The 24,247-nt window shown below is 38.9% G+C and overlaps 2 protein-coding genes across 3 annotated transcripts in view; one reads left to right on the top strand and one right to left on the bottom strand.

The window, feature by feature from the left end:
• The window catches only part of LOC114647613 (uncharacterized), a 132,053-nt gene extending 123,942 nt beyond the window's left edge, over window positions 1-8,111 (bottom strand). For both annotated transcript variants that reach the window (XM_028796220.2, XM_028796222.2), the window contains exon 1: window positions 7,659-8,111. The gene's annotated coding sequence lies outside the window, so the exon portion shown is untranslated. The remainder of the gene's footprint in view (window positions 1-7,658) is intronic.
• An 8,312-nt stretch (window positions 8,112-16,423) lies between these two features.
• On the top strand, window positions 16,424-23,414 carry zpax4 (zona pellucida protein AX 4). The gene is made up of 23 exons (XM_028798354.2): window positions 16,424-16,575; window positions 17,647-17,702; window positions 18,357-18,446; window positions 18,529-18,653; window positions 18,728-18,871; window positions 19,249-19,326; window positions 19,466-19,636; window positions 19,713-19,809; window positions 19,886-20,109; window positions 20,178-20,331; window positions 20,424-20,632; window positions 20,790-20,907; window positions 21,023-21,225; window positions 21,368-21,485; window positions 21,561-21,730; window positions 21,848-21,945; window positions 22,011-22,117; window positions 22,210-22,260; window positions 22,422-22,608; window positions 22,732-22,861; window positions 22,937-23,018; window positions 23,127-23,219; window positions 23,290-23,414. Exons 1-23 carry the CDS (start codon window positions 16,514-16,516, stop codon window positions 23,394-23,396), a joined length of 2,874 nt encoding a protein of 957 aa, XP_028654187.1. The 5' UTR covers window positions 16,424-16,513; the 3' UTR covers window positions 23,397-23,414.
• The last annotated feature ends 833 nt before the right edge of the window (window positions 23,415-24,247 follow it).

Genomic DNA, 24,247 nt, shown 5'->3' with positions numbered 1-24,247 from the left:
AATGTTCAAAGCAGCACAAAATAAATACTTATAAGTGCATTCAAAATCCTTTACATTCATATGTTTTAAGAAAGGCTTCAAAAGAAACGTGGCTTCCAGCTCCACCAAGCTGTATTTGCCCAGTAGTAGATTGTGAAGTGTGCTAAAATACATTTATATATATATTGCTTTGGCGAGCTAAGCAGGGAACAAACATTAACTTTCGGTATTGAAATAGCATCATGGTGGTATAGTACGGTTTTAAAAATTAGATAGTGCTGTCCTTTTTTAGTACTGGCATACCACACAACACTATGAGTAGTTTTTGTTTTCATTTGATTTTTCAGTATTTGTTGCGACTTCATTTGCAACTGAAATCTATCTATTGAATAAGCTCCTGACTGGCATGTTTTCCTGCATTGCATTTTAAGCTGTCTTCTCTAGGCATATTTTTGTCATTGCAGGGTGAAACTTGAGGGCAAGCACTGTGATGCTGTAGATGCTGTACAATTTATTGAGGAGAAAGACATAACTTTCTGAAGTAGAATGTAAGAAACCTCTGTGCCTGCTGGTCATATTACCAACCATTTTCTAAATCAAAAGTCAATTCAACCAATGAATAAGGAAGCTGGTGAAGGATATTATTTGAATAAGTTGCAGTGCTGTATGCGTTACTAATCTGTAATGAAATCAGTAAACATCAACTGAGGTGTTGTTAGCATCAAATTCAAAATTACCTTATTCTTTTCTTAAAATGGTTCATTTCCTCAGTTTAAACATCTGATATGCCTTTCTATGTTCTCTTGTGAATAAAACATAGGTTTATGAGATTTGCAAATCATTGCATTTTGTTTTTATTCACATTTTACACAGCATTCCAACTTTTTTGGAATTGGGATGCATATATAAAGTTAATTCTGCACAATAATTATAACCTTTACCTAATATTACTTCATATTAGCTGGCAGGGGCGGCACGGTGGCGCAGTGGGTAGCGCTGCTGCCTCGCAGTTGGGAGACCTGGGGACCTGGGTTCGCTTCCTGGGCCCTCCCTGCGTGGAGTTTGCATGTTCTCCCCGTGTCTGCGTGGGTTTCCTCCGGGCGCTCCGGTTTCCTCCCACAGTCCAAAGACATGCTGGTTAGGTGGATTGGCGATTCTAAATTGGCCCTAGTGTGTGTTTGGTGTGTTTGTGTGTGTCCTGCGGTGGGTTGGCACCCTGCCCGGGATTGGTTCCTGCCTTGTGCCCTGTGTTGGCTGGGATTGGCTCCAGCAGACCCCCCGTGACCCTGTGTTCGGATTCAGCGGGTTGGAAAATGGATGGATTAGCTGGCAGGTTCAAAGAAGCACAATTTTTCCCTTTTAGTATTTTTGTAAACGGTTTTACTTTGCTGGAGCTATAAACACAAAAATCAATTACAATTAATTTAGGATATGTGATAATGATGCTCCATATGGTGATTGCTTGCATGGCTAGTACTTGTCCTCTAGCAAGTATATACGCTGTGAAACATTTCTATGTAATGACAGGCTTACTTAAAGAGAACTGACTACTATCAATACATCCCATCATCTCAGGTAGCTGCTGCCTTCCACCTCCAGCGACATCCTAGTTCACAGCTCCAGAGACATCCTAGTTCAGTCACTGACCATATAGACTATTGCCATTTCATCATGTTCTAGGATGTATTGTCCCTGTTAGACTTTCCATACTCCAAAATTTATATCATAAGATAACTGGTGATGGATCTAAATTGGCCTGATATGTATGGTTAGTATACCCTGTGATGTACATGAAGCATGTTGAGGACTGGTTGCTGCCTCAAATAAGGTTTTGCCATCATTGGCTTTAGCTTCCTGCCATGCTGTCACATAAAAAGTAGGCTAAGAAAACGTGACTTTTTAAAATGTATTATCAGCTAAATACTACACTTGAAACGGATTATGTCAATATTTTGCCTGCGTGTGGCAAGTAGCATTTACTGGCAAAATGCAGCAAAGCACTTTTCACAGCAGATTTTCCAGGTTTGACAGTGACTTTGTTCAGTGAAAAATTTGGCAAACATTTCATTTGAGGGGTACATTACCTTGTACTCAAGTGAAGTCCATTTTGTTTGGATTATGCCCAGTATATCTAGTCATCAACAATTGCATATTTGATATTATTCTTAGCAAAAAAGTTGTTCCACTAGGTACAATAGGCATTCAGCATGCAAATGGAGGACCAGCAAACAAGATCAGGTGGTCATTTGGCCAAATGCCACCTGAGGTGTACTCAGTACAGGGTTAATAAAGGCTACTATCATTGAACTTGAGCAATACATACTACTGTACTTGATGATCTAGTCAGTAAAGATGGAAATCTAATTTTGAATATGAATTCCATTGCATGGTGTATCCATCCATTTAATGCAGTTCTAGGGTGAGATGGGATCTATTGCCAAATATAAGCTTTCTTCAAATAACCTCTGCAAGTGCAATGTAATTTACACAACCCTTTAGTTCATTTCAGTGGTGCTGCCAACAGTCTTGTGAAAAAAACTTGCAAATATATGTTAAAATCAGACTACTTACCAAAACAAAACTTAACAAAAAAATTAAAAAATAAAAATCACTCTTATCGATGATCATATCAAAATGCTTATAAATAATTCACCCCTTGATTCATGTCATGAACCCACTATTCCCCATAAAATGATACAGGGCATGGATCGATCTACAAAACACATGGTAACAGAACTTTTTTTTTTTTTTTTTTTTTACTTTTTCCACCACCCTATTTTTAAAGGCCTGGTGCTAATTTTAATATGTTTTAGTACATTTTTTTCAGTGTTTAACTTTATCATTTTTTAATGTCTTATATCTTCATTATTGTATTATATAATTTGTACAACTTGTGGAAAGCACTTTTAGTTGCTATTTTACGTATGAAAGGTGATATGTAAAAGTTAATTACTATTTTCCTAGCTAGAGGCAAGAGCCAGTTCTAACAAGGATGTAAGAACTTTACAAAAAACACTAGCATAAACAGTTCCAGTCACCAGTCTTTAATCAGTCCTCACTTTTTCAAAATTAAACTTTAGAATAGGGTTCAAAGGAAAATTCCTTCACCCTATTTTCCAACAATATGCATTTTAAATTCATAGGATGTTAGTGCAGGATATATCATATTCTAATATTCAATTCTCTAATTGATTTAACCGGATTCATTGTCACAGGGCAACAGCCTATCTGGGTAACACAGGGTGCAGGGATAGAACCAGCCTCAGAAAGAGCATCATTCAATCATAGTGTCCACACACACACCTACAAACTCACAATCACTCTCGAAGGACCAATTTAGAGTTACCAGTTAACCAAATATACATGTCCTTAAAAAGGAAGCTAAACCAGAATAACAAAACATTATAACCTCAAACCAACTTGATTCAATTTAGGGGTCACTGTGGACATGGGTCTATCCTAACAGCCATGGGTACAAAAAAGGAACCAGCCCAGGATAATGCATCAGTTCATTCTCTCATACATCCACCCATCATAGGTTGCCACATGAACCGACACTCTGATACCATGTTGATAAAAAAATATTCAAAAACAGTAATGGCTTCTTAACAGTATCAGTGATACTGAATAAACGTCAGTACCTCACTCTTGTGTCAGCAAGTAGACAACTTCCTCAGAAGGTACATGCAAGAAGAACTGGAGGAAAACTGCACACTGTATAAAAATTGCTCACAGTGGTGATGATAAAAGCAATGCAACAACACATGTCAAAAAGAAAAACAGTATATACTGTAGGTCATGTCTGGAAATACTTTCATTCAAGATTGGAGAATTTCAGCACAATTGCAGGAATTGTGCTTATTATTATAAAAAAATAAAGCCAAAACACACAAACAAACACACATAGCCTTTCATTATTGTTATGTCCATCCCCTTATGGAGTTCACAAATGGAGTCGCGCATGCAGTGAGAGGGAAATGATGGGACCAATCTGTGAGAGGGAAATGATGGGACCAACCTATGTAAGTTGCAATCAATTAACCAGTTGTAAAAGAAGACAAAATGATGGCCACGTGTATTACTATTTAAAACAGTTTCTTACACAGTCTACAAAAAGTAACAGAAAATGGATGGACAGCTATCTATAGATGTGAGTAGTCAGAAAATGAATATGAAACCTCCAACTAGTTTATACATTTGGATCATGGGGGAAATCTCACACATATCCTCAATTATGCACATGGAACTGAGTGATGTGAGAGACAACTGTACACTGGCAGCATAAGTAAACATCAATGCAAGTTTCATATAAAATGGCTGTTTGGCTTATCAGCATTGGTGCTAACACAAGCTGCTCCATTTATTAATACCCCAAAAAAAGTTAATTTAGTACCTTGAAGCAGAAAGCACTTCAATTATTCCAGTTAGCAGGGTAGGCAAAACAGCACACTTCATGCTAAGTACATATATATACTCATGCTAAATCTGTGTCATTCGTTTGGCATTTAAAATGTGACAAATGTAATGAAAGCACGCATATCATATATCTGAAAGTTATGTTGGTGATTGCACTGCAGCTTACTAGTTAAACTTCTAGACCAGTTAATATTCCAGATTAGTACAAAGGCTAAGCAATAATAAAGTCTGATCGCTCATATAAGATACTTTGAAAACAGCATAACAAAGGGTGTTTTACAAGAGTTTTGAAACCATGAATTAATGTTAAACTGATAAGTTTGACTTCACAAAGGAAACCGTACAGTCTGGACAAAAGTAAAAAAAAAAAAAAAAGGTTCGGATTTAGAAAATTAAAGTATCAGGATTTTGTGACTTTTGAAAATTTAATCAATTTGATTCATCCATTAAATATTACTCAATATTAAGTTTTTAACAAGCTAGTGAAGCAAAATAAATCTTACAACAGCAAATGTTACAAACCTGAAAGAAGGATTCTCTGACAAAATAGATTTTAAGAGCATGTTCACAGAAATAATTTTGTTTAACAGAATAATATCCTGAATTATCTTTTATTAGCTAACTAAAAAGATTACAATATGCAAGCTTTCGAGGCAACTCAGGCCCCTTCTTCAGGCAAGACATCTTGCCTGAAGAAGGGGCCTGAGTTGCCTCGAAAGCTTGCATATTGTAATCTTTTTATTTAGCCAATAAAAGGTGTCATTTTGCTTGGCTTTTCTCTACATTCATAATGGCTAACACGGTACAACACCCTAGTACTGAATTATCTTGAAATTCACTAATTCAACAAAACAGATATAATATTGGATTTTTAAAAAATTTACAATTGATTTTAAAGATAGATAGATAAGACTTGTTACAGTGGAGGAATTGCCATGTCTTCACAAATTAAACTTAGTCCTCCCTTGTATTTTCATAAATGCCAATACTAGTTTACTTAAATGATAACTGAATAACTGACTGGATGGATATATGTGTATTTTAATGCTCCTATCACTAGTCGCTTAGTGTGTCTATTTTTTGCATTCTTTTACAGAAAAGGGATAATACTGTTCAGTTGAATAACGGGGGCACTTTTAATAAAAACTTATTGAATGTAATTTGTATTTGCAGTGGTATCTACTTTACTGACAACCCTAAACCTAATACACATTTATTTGGGATGTGATGGATACCCATAAAACTACCAAATACTGAACTGGGAAGACCATCCAAAAGCTGCCTCTAGCCCTTATCCAGGAGCTGCACTAACCACTGTGTCACCCTGACACTCATACAGAAAACGGCACTTTAAATCTCTGTATTATCAGGGTATAGAATGGTGATTCCCAACGTGGAGCACACGCACCACTGGGGGGCAATTTAAGATTTATGGGGGGGGCAACTCGAGAATTTAGGTACGTTAAACAATTTATAAAATGAAAAAACTGAAATTCACTGCTAAAAATGATAGAATTTTTATTTTTTTTTAATTTTTTACAGAGACATTTATATATTTATATAAACATAGAAGGGATGGTGAAGAACCCTTTAATTTATGATTTTAAAAATGGCTTGGGTTTTTCTACTTAGAAATCGTTTTTACCATTAAAATAATATGAATTGTAACAATGATTATAAAATTTTGCAATATAACAAAAATATAAAATGATCAAAATATTAGGTTTAAAGTTATTTTATATTTATGAATATCAGGTCTCTTATATGTTTTCAAAACTGTATTTGCTGTATTTTCATATTACTTCATATATTTTTTTTTTTTAACAATTTCTTAGTGATTTCTTTGTCAGTGCTTCAACTATCCTTTTCCACCCCTTTTGTTTCCATGTTCTTTGGAAGCTTGTTCAGACCAAATTAATGACATTATGGGCTTCCTCCAAGTGAGTAGGGGTTCACTGTTTGGACAGGTAATAATAAGAATAAGGTATATGTTACAGTGGGGAACATCATGATTTTATAGAGGCCTAGGTGGGGCATGGCTAAAAAAAAGTTTGGGAACCACTGGTATAGAAGACTCACCCTAGCTTGCGTGTAATGCTGCGGCGGTGTCCTCTATTAAACCCTGAAATCGGTAGCTGCTATTTTCTCATATACCCACAGCAATTCCGACTTCGTATCTTTTTAACTTTTACAAAGCAACCTTTCTGAATACTTTTATAGAATCTACAGCATCTATAATCTTTCGCTACTGAATGGTTACTGTTATCTAAATCTGCGCACCTCTGTAATTGATCTGTTTTGGAAATTTCAGAGTTCTCCGTGTCTTGGTCGTCCGTGCCGTCGCGTGCTTTGGAAAATATGGCTTTAGTTTGCATGCCGCCCGCGCGCGAAGTGAAAGCGCCGTTTCGCATTACGTCATTATAACCTCCACTGCGGTTGCGTAAAGAATAACCCGCCTTATCCCAATAAAGGCAGGTCCTAAAATTGCTACAGCCAGCGGACCGGGTGAACGGCACGTTTTGGGTACTTAAGTGACAAGTCTCCGGTATTTGGCACATTTATACATTCATAACATGTTGCACGTTCAGTTACTGAAAATATTCAAATATAAACATGTACCAAAGACAGCACAATTAAACCATTATATTTTTGCACCACTTTTTAACCCCCCTGTTTAAGTTCTGTACCAAGTCACCTGCTAAAGTTTATGTTTTTCAGCTTTTGTGATAGGAATCTAAATGTTACCGCCATGATCATGAAAGAATGAAGAATATTTGAGCACGGTCTAGCTTTCGTTAATAGATCGTGCCCGGTATGTCTTATCATCAACAATTTCATAAATGCCGTTAGTATTAGGTGTTCAACAAGCTGTTGGGCATTATGGTCGGAAACTGTGAAGCAGCCAACAAATATGAAGTGGGCGCTGGAAAACGCCATTCGAGTAGCAAAAGGCTATTATTACGGCTAGTAACATTAAGCCTGTGTATCACATGCCCGTTTTACACAGTGAGTGGTCGTTGGGCAAGCTTAGGCTGCTGCAAAGGATAATAGAAACTGTCAGTAAAAAATAAGACAAGTCGCTACTGCGTAGTCTTCGCTTTACGGAGATGGTTGTTACGGCGTCAGTGTCTGTAGACTCGTGTAACGTTAAGGTTTTTTAAAAGGCAAAAACGTTATTATAGTGATAAAACGAATGCAGAGTTAAGTTTAGATATGAACTGCGTTATTCCACACTAGTTTCGTAAAGTAGTTCGTGGACTTACTCTCGTAACTGCGCAGTTCCCTCTTGCCAAAAATCGGGTTAACCTCCCTAGTAAGTCCCCACCTCCAGGTTGGGTTCATGAACATCCGGCTCATCCTGCCTTTCGAAGCAGTTAACACTAGTCGATAGCGTAATGCCCGTCCTCGACCTTCCGGGCACTTCAGTTGTGGGACTCCGAACACAAAGTCCTGAGACTTCAAAGTGTGAAAATGCTGCTTCTAGTAACGCGATAACTGGAGACGCCAGACCAATCCGGTGGCAGAAGCAAAGTAAATTATCTGCCCGAGGTTTACTTCAAACGTTTAATGAGTCGCTTTTACCAGTTCAATAACCATTTGCACCTTTACTAGTGATTAAGGAAGTGACACCGTTCTGAATTTGCCATTTTAGCCCTGGTTCAGGCTCCAGGAAATGTGTGATATTATGTAGCTTTGAATTAATACGCTGAACGAATGGAATGAATGTACAGACTACACAAATTCCTGCGAGAAAAAAAATGTACTTGGCATATTAGTGTTGTGCTTTGTCTTAACTGTACTTAGCTGTGGATATACTTATCTGCCTTTGACTTAAATCAGGATGGAGGTTGTTTGTTTTTCCAAAACTGGGACAGTATGATAAAACCGCTTAATCCAATGCAGGAGACAGACAGACAGACAGATTATAGATAGATAGATAGAAGCATTATTAATCCCAAAGGAAATTACAAGATGAATTATCTGTGATTAGATTAACAAAGTGTAGTTGATTAGAATTTCACATACTTAATCAGTTACAATTTGATAGTATAGGATGTCAGTCATTGGCACAGTATATTGCACATAGCATTATTGACTGTTAAAATGTCTACTAGACCAGCTCAGAAAATATTTAGCAAACCAGGAATAAGATCACTTCAGTTGAGAGCTGTCACTTTATGGCTTGATGTCTGAGGTTAAAACAACCTCACATAGCACCCCCTTGAGCAATGTATTTTTCTCAGTCTGTTACTAAATGCATTCCTGTTTAGCCAAAATCTCATACAGGGTTGTCATTGCCCAGTATAGTCTTCAGCATCCTGAGTGACCTCTGTTGTACAGCCTCTTCCAGTGAGTCCAGTCAAACTCCCAAGTCTGAAGTAGCGTTCTGGATCAACAACAACAACAACATTTATTTATATAGCACATTTTCATACAAAAAGTAGCTCAAGTAGCGTTCTGGATCAACAACAACAATAACAACAACATTTATTTATATAGCACATTTTCATACAAAAAGTAGCTCAAAGTGCTTTACATAATGAAGAAAAGAAAAATAAAAGACAAAGTAAGAAATTAAAATAAGACAACATTAGTTAACATAGAAAAAGAGTAAGGTCCAATGGCCAGGGTGGACAGAAAAAACAAAAAAAAACTCCAGACGGCTGGAGAAAAAAATAAAATCTGCAGGGGTTCCAGGCCACAAGACCGCCCAGTCCCCTCTGGGTATTCTACCTAACATAAATGAAATAGTCCTCTTTGTAGTTAGGGTTCTCACAGAGTCACTTGATGCTGATGGTCATACAGACTTCTGTTTTTTAATCCATCCATCATTGTTGGAACATCACGGTGCTTTGAGTAGATGGTGGTGGCACATCGGTTTATTTAGTTTGTTGGTATTATTATACCTTACTCTCCTCAGGAAATACAGGGTGGGGCATCAAGATCTCCCATATTTTGAGGGATAACTGTGCGGGCTGTAGTGGGGGTAGAGAGGTGGGGTAGGTCTCATTCAGTAGGTTAGGCTCTACCGTTTTCAGTACCATCATGAGTTGGACCAGTGAACATCGGGGCTTTGTTGTTCAAGTGTATTATGAGAACAACCATTCTGTGATAGTGACGCAGAGAGTGTTCCGTACACAACAACAACATTTATTTATATAGCACATTTTCATACAAATAATGAAGCTCAAAGTGCTTTACATCAGGGGTAGGCAACGTCGGTCCTGGAGTGCCACAGTATGTGCAGGTTTTTGTTCCAACCCAGTTCCTTAACGAGAACTCAATTATTGCTGATGAAGCACATATTGCTTAAGTGACATTTTAATGCTTCATTTTAGTGGACTCGCTTGTTAAGGTTCTCCAACCTTAATTGCTTATTTCAATCTTAAACCCAGCCCCCTCTAGGCATTCAACCTAACATAAATAACATCAATCAGTCCTTACTGTATTCAGGGTTCTCATAGAAGGACTTGATGATGATGGTCACGTGGACTTCTGGTCTTTAATCCATCGATGTAGGGACAGCACGGTGCTTTGACTAGGTGGTGGTGGCAGAGATCACCACCACAGAAAACTGGAAAAAGAACAGAAGAGAGAGTAGGGGTTAGTACGGATTTTGGTGCCACCATGAATAATAATGATAATTAATTGAATATTCAGAGCATCAGGATTAAACTAAAATGAAGCTATGAGAAAGCCATGTTAAAGTAATGTGTTTTCAGCAGTTTTTTAAAGTGCTCCACTGTATTAGCTTGACGAATTCCTATTGGCAAGCTATTCCAGATTTTAGGTGCATAACAGCAGAAGGCCGCCTCACCATTTCTTTTAAATTTAGCTCTTGGAATTCTAAGCAGACACTCATTTGAAGATCTAAGGTTACGATCTGGAGTGTAAGGTGTCAGATATTCCGAAATATAAAACAGAGCAAGATTATTTAAGGCTTTATAAACCATAAGCAGTATTTTAAAGCCAATTCTGAATGACACGGGTAACCAATGTAGTAACATCAAAACTGGAGAAATGTGCTCGGATTTTCTTTTCCTAGTTAAGATTCTAGCAGCTGCATTCTGCACTAGTTGCAATCGATTTATGTCTTTTTTGGGTAGTCCTGAGAGGAGTGCATTAATTAATAATAATTAATAATAATAATTGTTTGCATTTATATAGCGCTTTTCTCACTACTCAAAGCGCTCAGCAATTGCAGGTTAAGGGCCTTGCTGAAGTGCCCAACAGAGCAGAATCCCTTTTGGCATTTACGGGATTTGAACCAGCAACCTTCCGATTGCCAGTGCAGATCCCTAACCTCAGAGCCACCACTCCGCCCATTACAGTAATCTAGTCGACTGAAAACAAAAGCGTGAACTAATTTCTCAGCATCTTTCAATGGTATAAGAGGTCTAACGTTTGCTATATTTCTTAAGTGAAATAATGCTGTCCTAGTGATCTGATTAATATGTGATTTAAAATTCAGGTCACAGTCAACAGTTAACCCTAAATTCTTTACCTCCATCTTGACTTTTAATCCTAATGCATCAAGCTTATTTCTAATAACCTCATTATAGCCATTATTGCTAATCACTAAAATTTCAGTTTTCTCTTTATTTAGTTTGAGAAAATGACTACTCATCCATTCAGAAACACAAGTAAGACATTGTGTCAGTGAATCAACAAATCACAGGTCATCAGGTGCTATTGATAAGTACAGTTGCATGTCATCAGCATAGCTGTGGTAGTTCATGTTATGCCCCGAGATAATCTGACCTAATGGAAGCATGTAAATCGAAAAGAACAGCAGACCCAGGATAGAGCCTTGTGGAACACCATATAGAATATCATGTGTCACTGAAGTATAATTACCACAACTAACAAAGAATTTCCTACCTGCCAGGTAGGATTCAAACCAATGCATCTGTATCAGATTGGAAAACGATTTTGCTATGGATTACTAACCTTTGGGCAACAGGGTCCACACTGAAAAGAAAATTACCTGGCAGACCTAGGACCATTAGAATGCCAAAAATATGGAAGCAGTAAGAGCATCCATTCAGCAATCGCCAAGGTGTTCCACTCGTAAGCATGCCATGACACTGGGGATATCAAGTCAGAGTTTTAGGAGGATTCTGCACGCCGATTTAAAACTGTGTCTTTACAAAATGATGTTGGCGCAAGAATTAAGTGAGAGAGATCATGCCAACCGTAGTGCCCTAAGTGTTGAATTTCTTGAACAGGTTCCCACTGCAGCTGTTCTTCTGAGTACTGATGTAGCTCATTTCCATATCAGTGGAACAACAGTCGCCATTTGTCTGATATGATTTTTAAAACCCATTAAAACAAAACTGTTTTTTATGTACTTTTTAGAAATATATACAATTTTGTTTCAGATAGCTTTGTTAATTTTTTATATCCCTTCAAAATGTGGGAGAGTTTTTTGCCTCACCCTGTAGAAGCGACTCTGTCCCCTCTTGTATACAGATGGCCTCTGTGTTTTACTTCAGTCAAGCCTGTTGGTCTAACACACCCTGATGTATTTGTATGTCCTCACCACCTCCACATCTTCATGATTAATGAGAACCTGGGCAGAGTGGGCTTGACCGTACTGAAGTCTAACTGACCTGCTCCCTGTAGGATCTAAATCAACACTGACCAAGCCATACAGCTCCAATCTTTCCATTGCTAGATGCACTAGACCCATTTCTTCTTAGGCCAAGAGCCTTGATGTTATTTCGGATAACACTTTTTCTTTTACTGCTCAATAAATAATTTCCTGGATTGCATTTCTCCATTTGAGAAACATCTCTAAACTACATCCTGCTTTAGTAGAACACAACACAGAAGGTCTAATCAATGGATTGGTTATATTTTGCATTGACTATTGCAATATTGTTTTGACTGGCATTCCCAATAAACTTCTTCATTGACTTTATTTTATCCAGAACTCTGCAGCATAGATTGTGACATCTTCTAGGTTCACTGAACATGTCACATTTCTATTATTTCATCTTCATTGGCTCCCTGTGTCCCATCAGCCACACTTTAAATTTTACTGTTAACATTTAAATCCCATCATTATCTTGTTAAATCCAGATACAGTAGCTTTCAGATCTCCTTCAGACTTAAATTACCCACAGTCCCTACAATCTTCATCATGAGAATTACTTTCTGACTCACACTATAACCTACAAACTATAGGTGTCAGGGCAATATCTTACACTGCACCCAAACTCTGGAATTCACTTACACCTCATGTTCATTCACTGGATTTTATAACAAAATTCAAAACTGAGTTTAAAGCTAATTTTTTAAGTTGTCTCATGGACTTTGAATTTGTTTTTATTCTTAAGAGTTACTGTTTTATATTACTGTGTTTAAGCTTTGTAGGGTGATCTGCAGTGTCATGAAAGGAACCACCAAATAACATGTATTATTATTATTATTCATCCATGTTAAACCCACTTATCAAGTTCAAGGTTGTCTGTGTATCCTGGGAACATTGGGAACAGTCATAGAATGGGTGCCAGTCTGTTACTGGGCAACTTCATATTCCTACTAACTGCCTTAGACATGCATCCTTAGGAGACCACATTCCTTTAATGTAGAAAGTAATATTCACAACTTCTATAACTCTGTGATGGCCTGTGCGATTTTCTATTCTGTGGTGTGCTGTGCTGATATCATCACTTCAAGAGAGGCCTACTAAACTAACAAGCTAATTAAAATCACAGGCTCAGTTACAGGGTGCACTCTGGACCCCCTGGAGCAAAGGAAAGAAAAGAAACCAAAACTGAGTGCCATTATCAATAATATTGCATATCCTTTCTCTGGCACACAAACACTGAGGACTTCTCACCAATGAAATATTCATCTTAAGTTTGTCAACAGAGGCTACCGGGGCTCCTTTATACCAACAGCAATACACCTCACTGAGACTGGGACTGTTCTTCTTACCTTAGGCAAGTAAAATGTTTTCTTTCTTTTTTTCGTACTTATTGAACTTCTGTAAAAAGTTACATTTCCTCCTTGAGACAAACAAAATACTATCTATCTATCTATCTATCTATCTATCTATCTATCTATCTATCTATCTATCTATCTATCTATCTATCTATCTGCATGCTTGTCCATGTTTTAAAACTGCTGAAGATAAATAACTACCAAAAATTCAAAAGCCAGATTTGAAAATGTGAGCTTTTCAGAACTTGCAGAATAGCTGCAGAAGAGCTGCATTTTACAACAAGACTATAAATGGGAATCAGTTGTATACTTCTGGATGCACTATGTGTTAGGCAGTGAGTATGGTGCTGTCTTAACTTGCACAGAAAAAAACCCAAAATTGACTGCTTTAGGGTTCAGTTAAGCATGTGATTGCACATTTTCAGCATGGAGATGATCATGGTTAAGCAATGTAATTCCCATCTTCAAAAACTAGATATCAACCTGACATTAGAAAACTAGTTGGCCAAATGCAAACACAGTCTTCACATTAAGTAAGACTAAGTGTTTTGAATTTCTTATGGCGTTTTATTAAATGCACTTCAAAGGACTTACAAAGTAACTGCATGAGCAAACTATGTCATAAACGTTGAATTTTCATTAAGTAAAATATTTGTATTTGGTAAGTTTTTTTTAGATTTACAGATGAATGAATAAACTGCAGAATACAGACAAGAAGGACTGGTAAAACACATCTTAATTATATTACATTTAATTTTTCTGTGTAATAATGGAAGTACATTGCTGTTTTCAAATGTAACATGCATATTTTTTTTCATTATACACTCTTAAAAATAAAGGTGCCAGAATGACTCTTCAGCGCAGTGCCTTAGGGGAAGAACCATTATTGGTTCCCAAAAGACCCATCCACATCAAGGGCTCTGAGGCTAAGGATTTGCACTGGCGATCGTTAGGTTGCCAGTTCGAATCCCGTAAATGCCAATAGGGACTCTGCTCTGTTGGGCCCTTGAGCAAAGCCCTTAACCTGCAATAGCTGAGCGCTTTGAGTAGTGAGAAAAGCGCTATATAAAGGCAAAGAATTATTATTATTATTAAGGTTCCAGAAAGCATGTTTATTTATTTAGATCAATAACAGGCTCCATAAATAACCACAACTAGATGGTAAGAGAGTTGTGAAATACCAGTGGGTCATGATTTTAAAAAGACTCTTGCTGCATACAATAACATATGGTATGTCCAGGTTTTGTTAGTGTCCTGCTAGGCAGTCTACCATACATTCTTAAAAATCCTGGTTCTTTAATGGCTGTTTATGCTTCCTTGTTGAACTATTGATTGACCAAACTCCATTTCATTCCAGGAAGGGTTCTCTACATTTGAGGTTGGTTCTTTGTGCTTTGAAAAACTTCCAAATACAGAGAAGGAACCTGAAATCTTTAATGTATGGAGAAGCTGCAGCACACTAACAGATTAAGAAAACCTGCGCATTTAGAGTGTGTTACTGGACATATGCAGCAAGTGTCCTTTTAAAATCATGATCCATTGGTATTTCACAACTCTCTTATCATCTTTACATTATTATTTACTGTATGAAGCTTATTACAGATCTAAATAAAAGTTCCATATGGAAAGTTCACGTGAATGGGTCTTTTTGCAGCAAAAATGGTTCCTTCATGGCTTCGCTCTGAAGAGCTTACTAGCACCTTTTGTTTCTGTGTACATTAAAGATTTCATTTTATTCTGTATATTAGGAACTTTTTCAAAGCATAAAGAACAAACTTCATATGCAAAGAACCCGTCCCAGAGAAAAATGGTACTTTGTCAAGTTACAGTTCTACGAACCACACAACCCAGTAAAGAACAATAAAGTCCATTAAAGAACCATTATTTTTAAGAGTGTATGAAGACATTTAAAGGAGCAAAATAGGATTGAATAATAAAGGTGTACAGTAATTTAGAGTAAAGTTTCAAATAGTTTTATAATTTCAAAATACATTTTTCTTTACTATTCTTTTCAGCTAAAGGTTATATAATTAAAAAATTCTTATCTAATGATTTGCTATTATAATTACAAGATAAATCTCAGCTTTTCAACTTTTAGCAAAGTGCCAATTGCTACATTATTCTTCAGAATTTTGGATTTTTATTAAAGTTGACTACTTATGCAAAGAAAAGGTTTTGAATAATTGGACGAGGTTTGCAACTTTGCATCGCTTCATTTTCAAGACACCATTCCAAAGCACAAGTGATTTGTCAACAACAACATTCTGTGCACTTATGGAAATTGTAGAGAAACTTTATTAATGAATGAAAAATCTGATTTATTTTCTAAAAGGGTTCTCATTACTGTGCAAAGTGACAGGATAATACCAGAGAAGTAAGTTAGTATATTATATCTGTTCTACAGAAGGTGCTTCGGGTAAAGGTTTTGTCGACAGGTATATTTAATCTTCAAGGTGTACAGTTATGAATGGAAGCTTTTTTTCTATTAAGCTTAAATATGCAGTAAGTGCAGGAAAACCCGCAGCTCGTCATAACTGCCTGGAGCTAGGTTACAGCATATGTTGCTGGATCTTTTGAGCTCAGTCACAGTTACATCTAACGTCGTCACCTATGAATGGACTATAATGGATCATTTGTACACAGCTCCTCGCGATCTAGTTAAAAGCCTCCACCCTACTCCTGAAAAGGCAGCTTTGAACGTTGCCCAAGACTCTTGTCGCACCGCGTAAACTCAAATGTCTCGTACTAATTTACCGTTTGAGCGAGATCATCACAATCGTACACTTCCGTCATTTAGTTTGAAACCAAAGCTGTCCTCGAAGCCGCTCTTCACACAGGTGGGAGTGGGTGGGAGAAGGTGGGCCCACCACAGTAAAGTCTCCATGGTTAAATCAACAGTTGCAGTGTTAAAGGAACCCTAAATAACGTGTACATGGATACGTTATTTTTACTAATACACTTTAGTGTTAACTTAACACTCAGGATTTTGCCGTGCGGTCTGTTACTGAGTCTAGCGGGACTGCACGCGGACCTCATTGTTCAATTAACTTGACAGTCAATGCGTTGCAGAAGGCGCTACCTGGTTGGCGGCGGGCCAATCTAGGGGAGCTTAAAGTGCTGGACTGGAGTGTAGACTAGTATGTCTCTCGATTGATCAGTAAGAGAGATGGTAGTTGTACGGTGGTTGTCTCGGATGCATTGCATAATGGCGATTAAGCATCTCATAGGGTAAGTTTTATTTTATTAAATATTACCCTTGTTAATAACTTTATCTTCCTATTGAGTCGCTAGTTTAGTATGTTGGTTGTGAACATGTAACTAAAGGTTAGTGCACGTAGTACTAAATTGCTTTCTGCAATGATGGGTGTCTTCGGGGATGGAATCGTTTACTTGAACGATCAACGAATCCAAATGCTGTAACTGAGCTTCCGCTTGCGCGGTCTCGGAAGCGCAGGAGGTGATGGGTTTTTATGGCTGCTTACCACCGTATAGCACCAAATGCTGGTTCTCGATAGCTACTATGATTCCGTATCCCGGAGGAACTGCAACAAGTGGCTCGTCTTTGAGAAGCTAGTTAATCGTAGAAGCTACGTAAAGTTGTGCTTGCTTCTCGGTGGAAAAATAACCATGTGGTCATACCTAATGGTGCAAGAGACCTTACTGGACCGCGCCGACACTGAAACTGACTGCAGTGCAGTTAGTAGGTTAAAGCCGTGATCGGGGCTGTTTGAGACTCTAAGCATCTGGCTTGCCTGTGCCAGGGAAGGACTCTAACTGTTCAGAAAAGGAATATGCAAGATGTCTGCACCAGCACTTCTGGATTCTCAAGTTTTTATGGGCATGCATAAAGCTCAGGTGGAGGTTTAGATTGCTGGTCCTACTAAAGTTGGGGGGGGTACTTCCATTTACTGAAGTTACTGCTTCTCTACAACCGGGAAGTGCCAGAAGGTCTGGATCTACTTCTAAGCTCGCCTTTCCAGCTAAGGGTTTTCATTTAGTGAGTTGTACATGGATGGTAGCAAGATCTTACTGATTTAACTGTTAGTTGAGCAGCCAAGTTTGGAGGCCCCTCTTTGTTTCTAGGTCCTTTTTAAGCCCCTATCGGCCACTAGTCTAGGGTTTTTAATGTTCCTCTTCAGTGAATTCCATTAGGTATTCTAAGTGGTCGGGATTTTAATGCTGGTTAAAGAACTGATAAATGGACTTTTGAGCAGCTGTCAGACTTCAGTTTTTTTTTTTTTTTTTCTCCAATACAAAATCTTGGACATCTGCATGCTAAAATTTTTTTTTTTTTTAAAGCATCACTTTGCTGATGGCATTTTTGCCTGCAGGGATCAAGACTGATTTGCCCCCAAGTAAGTACATGGACAAATGTAATTACTAAACTGTTAGGATTTAAGCATTATGCAATGAGACAAACATAACTATGGTTGGCTTAAAGCTGCCTGTGTTGTGTCAACAAATCTGACCAAGCAGCTGTGCTACCCATCCAAGAGTATACCTTGCTGTTAATAGTGTGTGGTTTTTTTTTTTTTTTTTTTCTCAAATGAGATTCCATACTTTGACTTAGTTGAGGTAACCTTCCCAACATGGTTAAGTCCTATCCTTTTATAGGATTGTTGCATTGTCATGTAAACACTTAATTAAATTACTCGGTATGGGTAGAGGCCTGATATCACTTGAGTGAACATGAAGGCTCTGCCTTGTTCAGCTTTAGTTCAAATATCTATGACCAGTGAGCCACAACAAGAGCTAAAGTTTTGTGACAAGGTTCCATGTCAAAGCATTCACTTATCCTTGTATTCCAACTTAGACTGGCTTTTAGCTTAATAGTTGGCTCCTAACACCTGCCCTGGACAAAGTTCAAATCTGGGCCTGTATCTTGGTTCTAGACCTAGGTGTTGCACTAGATTCCAACAATTTTAAAAGGATCTTCTCAATTGCTGGCTTTTTACAAATGGTTGACCCACTGTTAACATTACATTTCCAATGTAATGGTCTGTTCACAGGGACCTATACAACAGAATGTAGAGACCATTACTTCTGGATGAGTGCAGCCTATAACCTAAATGGGGCCACCTATAGATTTGATGTCCTAGGTAAGGAGCTCTGTATCTATAGCTTCCCTAACATACGTTACGTGTCCTGACTTGTCAGTTTTAAATGCCTTGCCTTTTCTAGACAATGCAGACATTTATCCTCTGACTGAGACCTACGCTTCACAGTGTGGCTTCACTTATGGCATTGACTTTTCTGGTAACATTACATTCCGGGCCTCCTTCCTTGCCTGTCATGTTGTGAACAATGCAAGTATAATCTGGTTTTGGCATAGATGTGATGTTTAACTTGAGTGCATTCTAATTCTCCATTCATCTTCTAGAATGATCTGTCGTTTTCCCTGCAATTCCGGCTTGTAGTAATTGACCAGCTTAAGGGGGAGAGTGATTACCCATTTTCAATGTTCTGCCAGCTCTTCTCTCCATGGCAGGCACGGGAGATAGTTTGTGAAGAAAATTACATGGAGGTAAAGTGTAGAAGTTGGGACACCACAGGGCTTTGGGTAGCAAAGGGCTAATGACCTGGTACTTGGCCTATGGTTTATAAGCTAATTAGACAGATTAGCCAGAGTCCTAGGAGTAACCCTGTAGGTTCTAGCCAAATTGGTATCTTGGCATGTCCAACCCAAAACTACTCCTTGAATAACCTGCTTCAGCAACTGCCACTCAATCCATTTGATTGGGATACCTTGTCAAAGACCTAGGACTACAAATGGATTACTTGCAGCAAGACCTCGCCATAATTTAGTTTCTAGACTTTTTTTGGGCATAAACTGTTTAGGTATTTCTCAGTTTGAGACCAACCTGAATCGGCTGATAGCCCTCTCTACCCCTTGCTTTACAGGTTTCAGTAAGAAAGAATGTGCCAGTAATTGGTCAGGAAGGAAGAAGTGCAGAAGACTGGGAAGCTGCCTTGCCTTTGGTAAGTAGCTAGAGGTAACAGTTTTTGGGGTGGGAAGTATTATATAGCAGTTAACGGCTAGGACTTCTACCTACATTTACTGCCTCCATACATATTCCATGATAACCCTTGGTCAATACTATCCTCAACCTTTTGGTAGGTTGACTCTGCAGACATGATGGTATGGCAGATTATATTTCACAAGACTAATCAGCCAATGAAAATCATGACCACGGTTGCTGCCCTTGATCTTGGCTATTTGGTCAACTCTACTTTTTCCAGAGTTCTTCTGAGAGCTCCATATTCATTGACTGAATCGGACCTAATTGAGGTACATTCCAAAGGCCAATTCACATGGCTAGAACTAGCAGGCAAAGGTGCTTTGAGCTAACAAACTTCTCTTGCAGTTGGATAACATTGAAGTGGAGGTGGTCCGAGGCACTATCCTATACAAGCAGAGATGGATGCTGCTACTTGTGGATACTTCTACTGCCTGTAGCAAATGTAACCACTATATCCCATCCTAAATGCCATTGCCAACCTAAATTTAACAGATCATGTAACTAAGCTTTTCTTTCAGATCCTGCTGACTTCACTAATGAGAACCTGGTGTGGCTTACTCCTCGAATTATGGACCCTCTAGTCCTCCATGTCTCAATGTTCACAGATATGTCTCTACAGATGGGTATTGATGGCCAAGTGTTGGACAGCCTTACCATACAGAGTCGTGGCTATCTGCTGACCAATGAGAGTGCTGTAGTGAACATCACTATACCTTATGGGTCACCTGGGGGTTACATACAGGTGACTTAATAACTTAACTAAATTCTAGTTGGCTCTAATGGTAGCTAATGTATCTCCTTGCTTTTCAGAGCCATGTTATTAACAACCAGTACAACCAGAGATATTCAATAAATGCTTACCTTGTACATGTGTGGGCGGATGACATGTGGGACTCTACCAGACATGCCTCCTTCATTCCTCTGCAGACACCCTATATTCCTCAGACTCCCTTTGTCCTTAATGGTAAGTGCAGATAAAACTAGCTAGCTATGGGTGGGCTTAAAGATGAACTATTGAATGGTAATGACTAATTCTGGTACATTCCACTGTGGCAGAGACTGGACCTCATGACACAGCCTTCACAGTTTACTGTGGTGTATTCAATTCGGATGTGACCCTGTGGAACTTGACTGTTGGTGGACAGACATTAAGTGTACCCCAAGCCCTTGACAGGGGTTTTGAGATTTCAGAAACTAAATATGCAAATGGTACACATGGCTATATTGTAAAAATTAACTTCATTGACCCTCTAATTTATGCAGAGGTAAGACATCAATGCAGGTTCATTGCCCTCATTATAGGGAATGCCTGTAAGGTTGCATCTTGTGCTTCACTATAGGTTGGCAGTAGCAACCTGGTTAATTTCTAGGCATGTGATTCCCTCCGTCTTTTGAATAATGCTGCACTGGTTTACTTTCTAGTATGTTGGAGAGGGTGTAAGGCAGTACACGCTGAAGATAAACTACACAATGAGCATCATACCACAAATTGAGCTTTATTACATCCCTGCAACTATTGTGCACCTTGTCTTTGATGTTGGTAAGTGACCAAGCAGGTTCAGAATCTGCCACCTGTGGTCCATATAGGACCACCTGTCATGCATGTTGTGACAAACTACTTCTGTGAAGTCTACCTAATCCTGATTGTCTTCTAGTCTACCCCAACTCCACTGGTGCTTGCACACCTTCTGGCTTCATTTTTGAATCTTCTGGTGGCAATCTAAACACTCAGTGGGCCTATTATGTTGGAAACCATGAATTGACGGAGGAGCTGGCTATAGCCTGGGGCTATACCCTAATCTTGGATCCAAACTTGTATCTTGAAGTACCACTCCTCAGTCCTGGAGTTGTTTATGAGGTATGCCTTGCACAAGTTGGCAACTTATTGGCAAAGAAGTTGAGGCCAAGCATGCATCTTGGACTAAACTCGGTGACAAATGTCCTTAAAGCTAGCATTGGTAACTTGGTTGTCTTGATCCTTAAATCTATCCCTTCCCTAGGATATCTCTTTGCGGGGTATTGTTGCTCAATTTGTGCTAAGTCTAGTGGATGTGGCCACTCTAACTGTGGAAAGTGTGATCCTCAAGCGTTGCTGGTTTCCACCAGAGGAATTGCTAGGTAAGATTTCCCCCCACCCCCCCAAAAAAGCCCACAAGAAATGTTGCACTCCACTAATGAGTTTTCTTTTGGCAGTCTGCATGCCTAATGGCACAATAACTGTGGTAGCTGTTACAATGTCCACAATGCCGAGAGTAGACACCAGCAAAATGTCCCTTCTGGACAGGACTTGCTTGCCTACTGAGGTGAATGAAACTTTTGCTGTGTTCAGCTTTGCAGCAAACACCTGTGGGACCATAGTAAAGGTGAGATCATTATCTAGGCAAAATGGAACCGGTTGCCTGTGCAATTGATAACTTGAATGATTGCAAATATGTAAGCATCTGACCAAGATCCTTGCTCCTGATCTGCTGTTGCCACAGATTAAGAATGGTTATTTGATCTATGAGAATGAGGTGATTTACAACCGGGAACTGTTTCCAGTAAACTTTCCAGTCATCACCAGGGATTCTGATTACAGGTACTAGACTAAAATTGTCCAATCCAAGTTATGGACACAACTGAAATTTATCCCCCTCTTGATAGGCTCACAGTCCGTTGCCTTTATCCAATTAATGATACCCTAAAAATCTATGCCAAGGGAGTGCCAGCCTCAAGAATCAGAGCAGCTATGAGATTTGGCACCTATTCTGGTAAGTAAACTCCACAGCTTTAAAGGTTTGCTGTGTGAAGCTATATATATATATATATATATATATATTTTTTTTTCAAAACCCCCACCCAGGACCTAAAAGAACCAGAGACATCATCAACATGAAATCTCGTATAGCTAAGGGTAAGCTTGATTCTACACGCCAGCCATTAAGTGCTCTATCTCGGTTCAAGTCTAACTTGTAGCAGTTCATAGGTTTTTTTTTTTTTTACTTGCATGGTATGATGTGAACCATGCAAACTTGGTTAAGCATGCAGTGCTTTTTGGTCTGACTTATCTCCCAGATGTAACATTCACAAAGTTCTACTCTGACTTGGAGTTCCCTGTGACACGGGCACCAGTAGAACCTCTGTTTCTTGAGACAGAACTACTTCACAGCAACCCAGTTGAGCATCTTGTACTGAAAGACTGTTGGGCTACAGAAACTGCAGAACTAGATGGCAGTCCTCAATGGGATCTGGTCACTGATGGGTAAGAGCATTTGTCCAACTTGTAGGACTTTAAAAGTGTTCTGGTTAATGGTGTCTAGCCAGCACTACAAACCAACAAATGGTTGCCAGGGCAATCTGACTCTGGTTAATGCCTTGACTTCAGGTGCCAAGTTTCTGATAAGTCTTATGCAGTAAAGCTGCTCCCTGTGGCAACAAATGGGGCCAGGAATCCCCACCACATCAAGAGATTTGTGATCAACATACTAGAAGGGCCAAGCCCCCTTTGGGAGCAGGTAGGCTAAAAGGAAACTCCTAAACCAGTGCAGTTTGTACACATACTCTGCCTTTCACTTGTCTGTTCCTTGCAGATCTACATTCATTGTTCAGCTGTAATTTGTGATGGTCACCTGAGTGCATGTGATGACCTCTGTATTTCTGAAGACCGTACTGGTAAGAATTGGTTAGGTGTCAATTCCACATTGCTACTTCTAGGTGGCCACTAACTCTACGAGCAAGTGGTCCACTAGAATGAGTCTTCAATGAACTACTTTTGTTTAGTTCGTAGCCTTCAGACACTTGGACAGCAAAAAGGGTATGTTTCAGCTGGACCAATCCACATTCACAACATGAAACCTGGCAATGTGAAAATGGGTAAGTTCAAAATCTATAGTATGATTTGCACTAAAGCAATTTGCCAAGATTTTAATGGCTTCCTATTCAGTTTCAGGAAACGCCTATAAACAAATGCCAATATTGGGATTTGTTGCTGCCATGCTAGGAGTGATGCTGATCATATTTGTAATTATTGCTGTTAAAGTTAAATGTTAATAAAGAAAATTGTCTTAACACCTGGCTTGTCATGGTGTAATACCTGAAGTTACTCTTTCTGGCAAGTAACATGAGCAACTTGAGATGCTTCTGCAATGGGCTTGGTAACCTAACCAAGTCCTAAAAGGACTTTCATTAACCTGATGACCAGCAGTTAATGGCACGGGTCCCTAGCTGTAAAGAGATTTATGAATTAGGGCTTAAGTCTTGTAGACTAGGGTGACAGTTCAGTTAAGGACTAAAGGTATCCAGAAGTAACCTGCAGGGCAATGGTAGAAGCCCTTAATGTGAGTCTTACTGGGCATTTAATGTGTATTAGAAAAATGTAATTGTGCAATTTACTAGCTGCTTTAACTGGCATCTGAATACAGAAGGTGACTTGGAGGCAAGGTATCAAAGTTTGGGAGAGGAAGTACTATAGTGGCATTTTTTACATAGCCTTCCTCAAGTGCTTAATCACCAGCTGGCAGGATAAGCATCTTTCAGCAAAAGACTTTAAAGTACAGCAAATCGCATCTAGCCACAGATGTGTATCTGCATTAAAACAACCAGGGCCATGTCAAATAGGAAAATTTGAAGTGGCCTGGTGTGCAGCAAGATTGAGCAATGGCAGGTCTAATATTGAGATGGCTGGAGCTGCATGTACATTACACTAAATGGATCAACCAGTTGATCTACCTGGCACAGTCCTGAGGTCGCTTACTTTTCATGAAATTTTGGCTCTGGTGCATCCCATTTGACAATTGATGTCAACCTGTGCTCAGGTTAACTGACATGATTAGGAAAGGTGCACACACTGGTCTAGGTTTTAGCTGGTCTGGAAGACCAAACCATGTGCTGGAAACTTCCCT

This window comes from Erpetoichthys calabaricus, chromosome 3, assembly GCF_900747795.2.
Source record: "Erpetoichthys calabaricus chromosome 3, fErpCal1.3, whole genome shotgun sequence".
Taxonomy (NCBI): domain Eukaryota; kingdom Metazoa; phylum Chordata; class Cladistia; order Polypteriformes; family Polypteridae; genus Erpetoichthys; species Erpetoichthys calabaricus.
The sequence above is the reverse complement of the archived record's forward strand: the minus strand, read 5'-3'. Positions and strand labels throughout refer to the sequence as shown.

Excerpts from the sequence above, each read along its gene's own strand:
- zpax4 (XM_028798354.2), top strand. The coding sequence starts at position 16,514 with ATGGTAGTTGTACGGTGGTTGTCTCGGATGCATTGCATAATGGCGATT. Across the intron at positions 19,327-19,465 it reads GGGAAGCTGCCTTGCCTTTG|GTTGACTCTGCAGACATGAT; the intron begins GTAAGTAGCTAG and ends ACCTTTTGGTAG. Across the intron at positions 23,220-23,289 it reads ACCTGGCAATGTGAAAATGG|TTTCAGGAAACGCCTATAAA; the intron begins GTAAGTTCAAAA and ends CTTCCTATTCAG.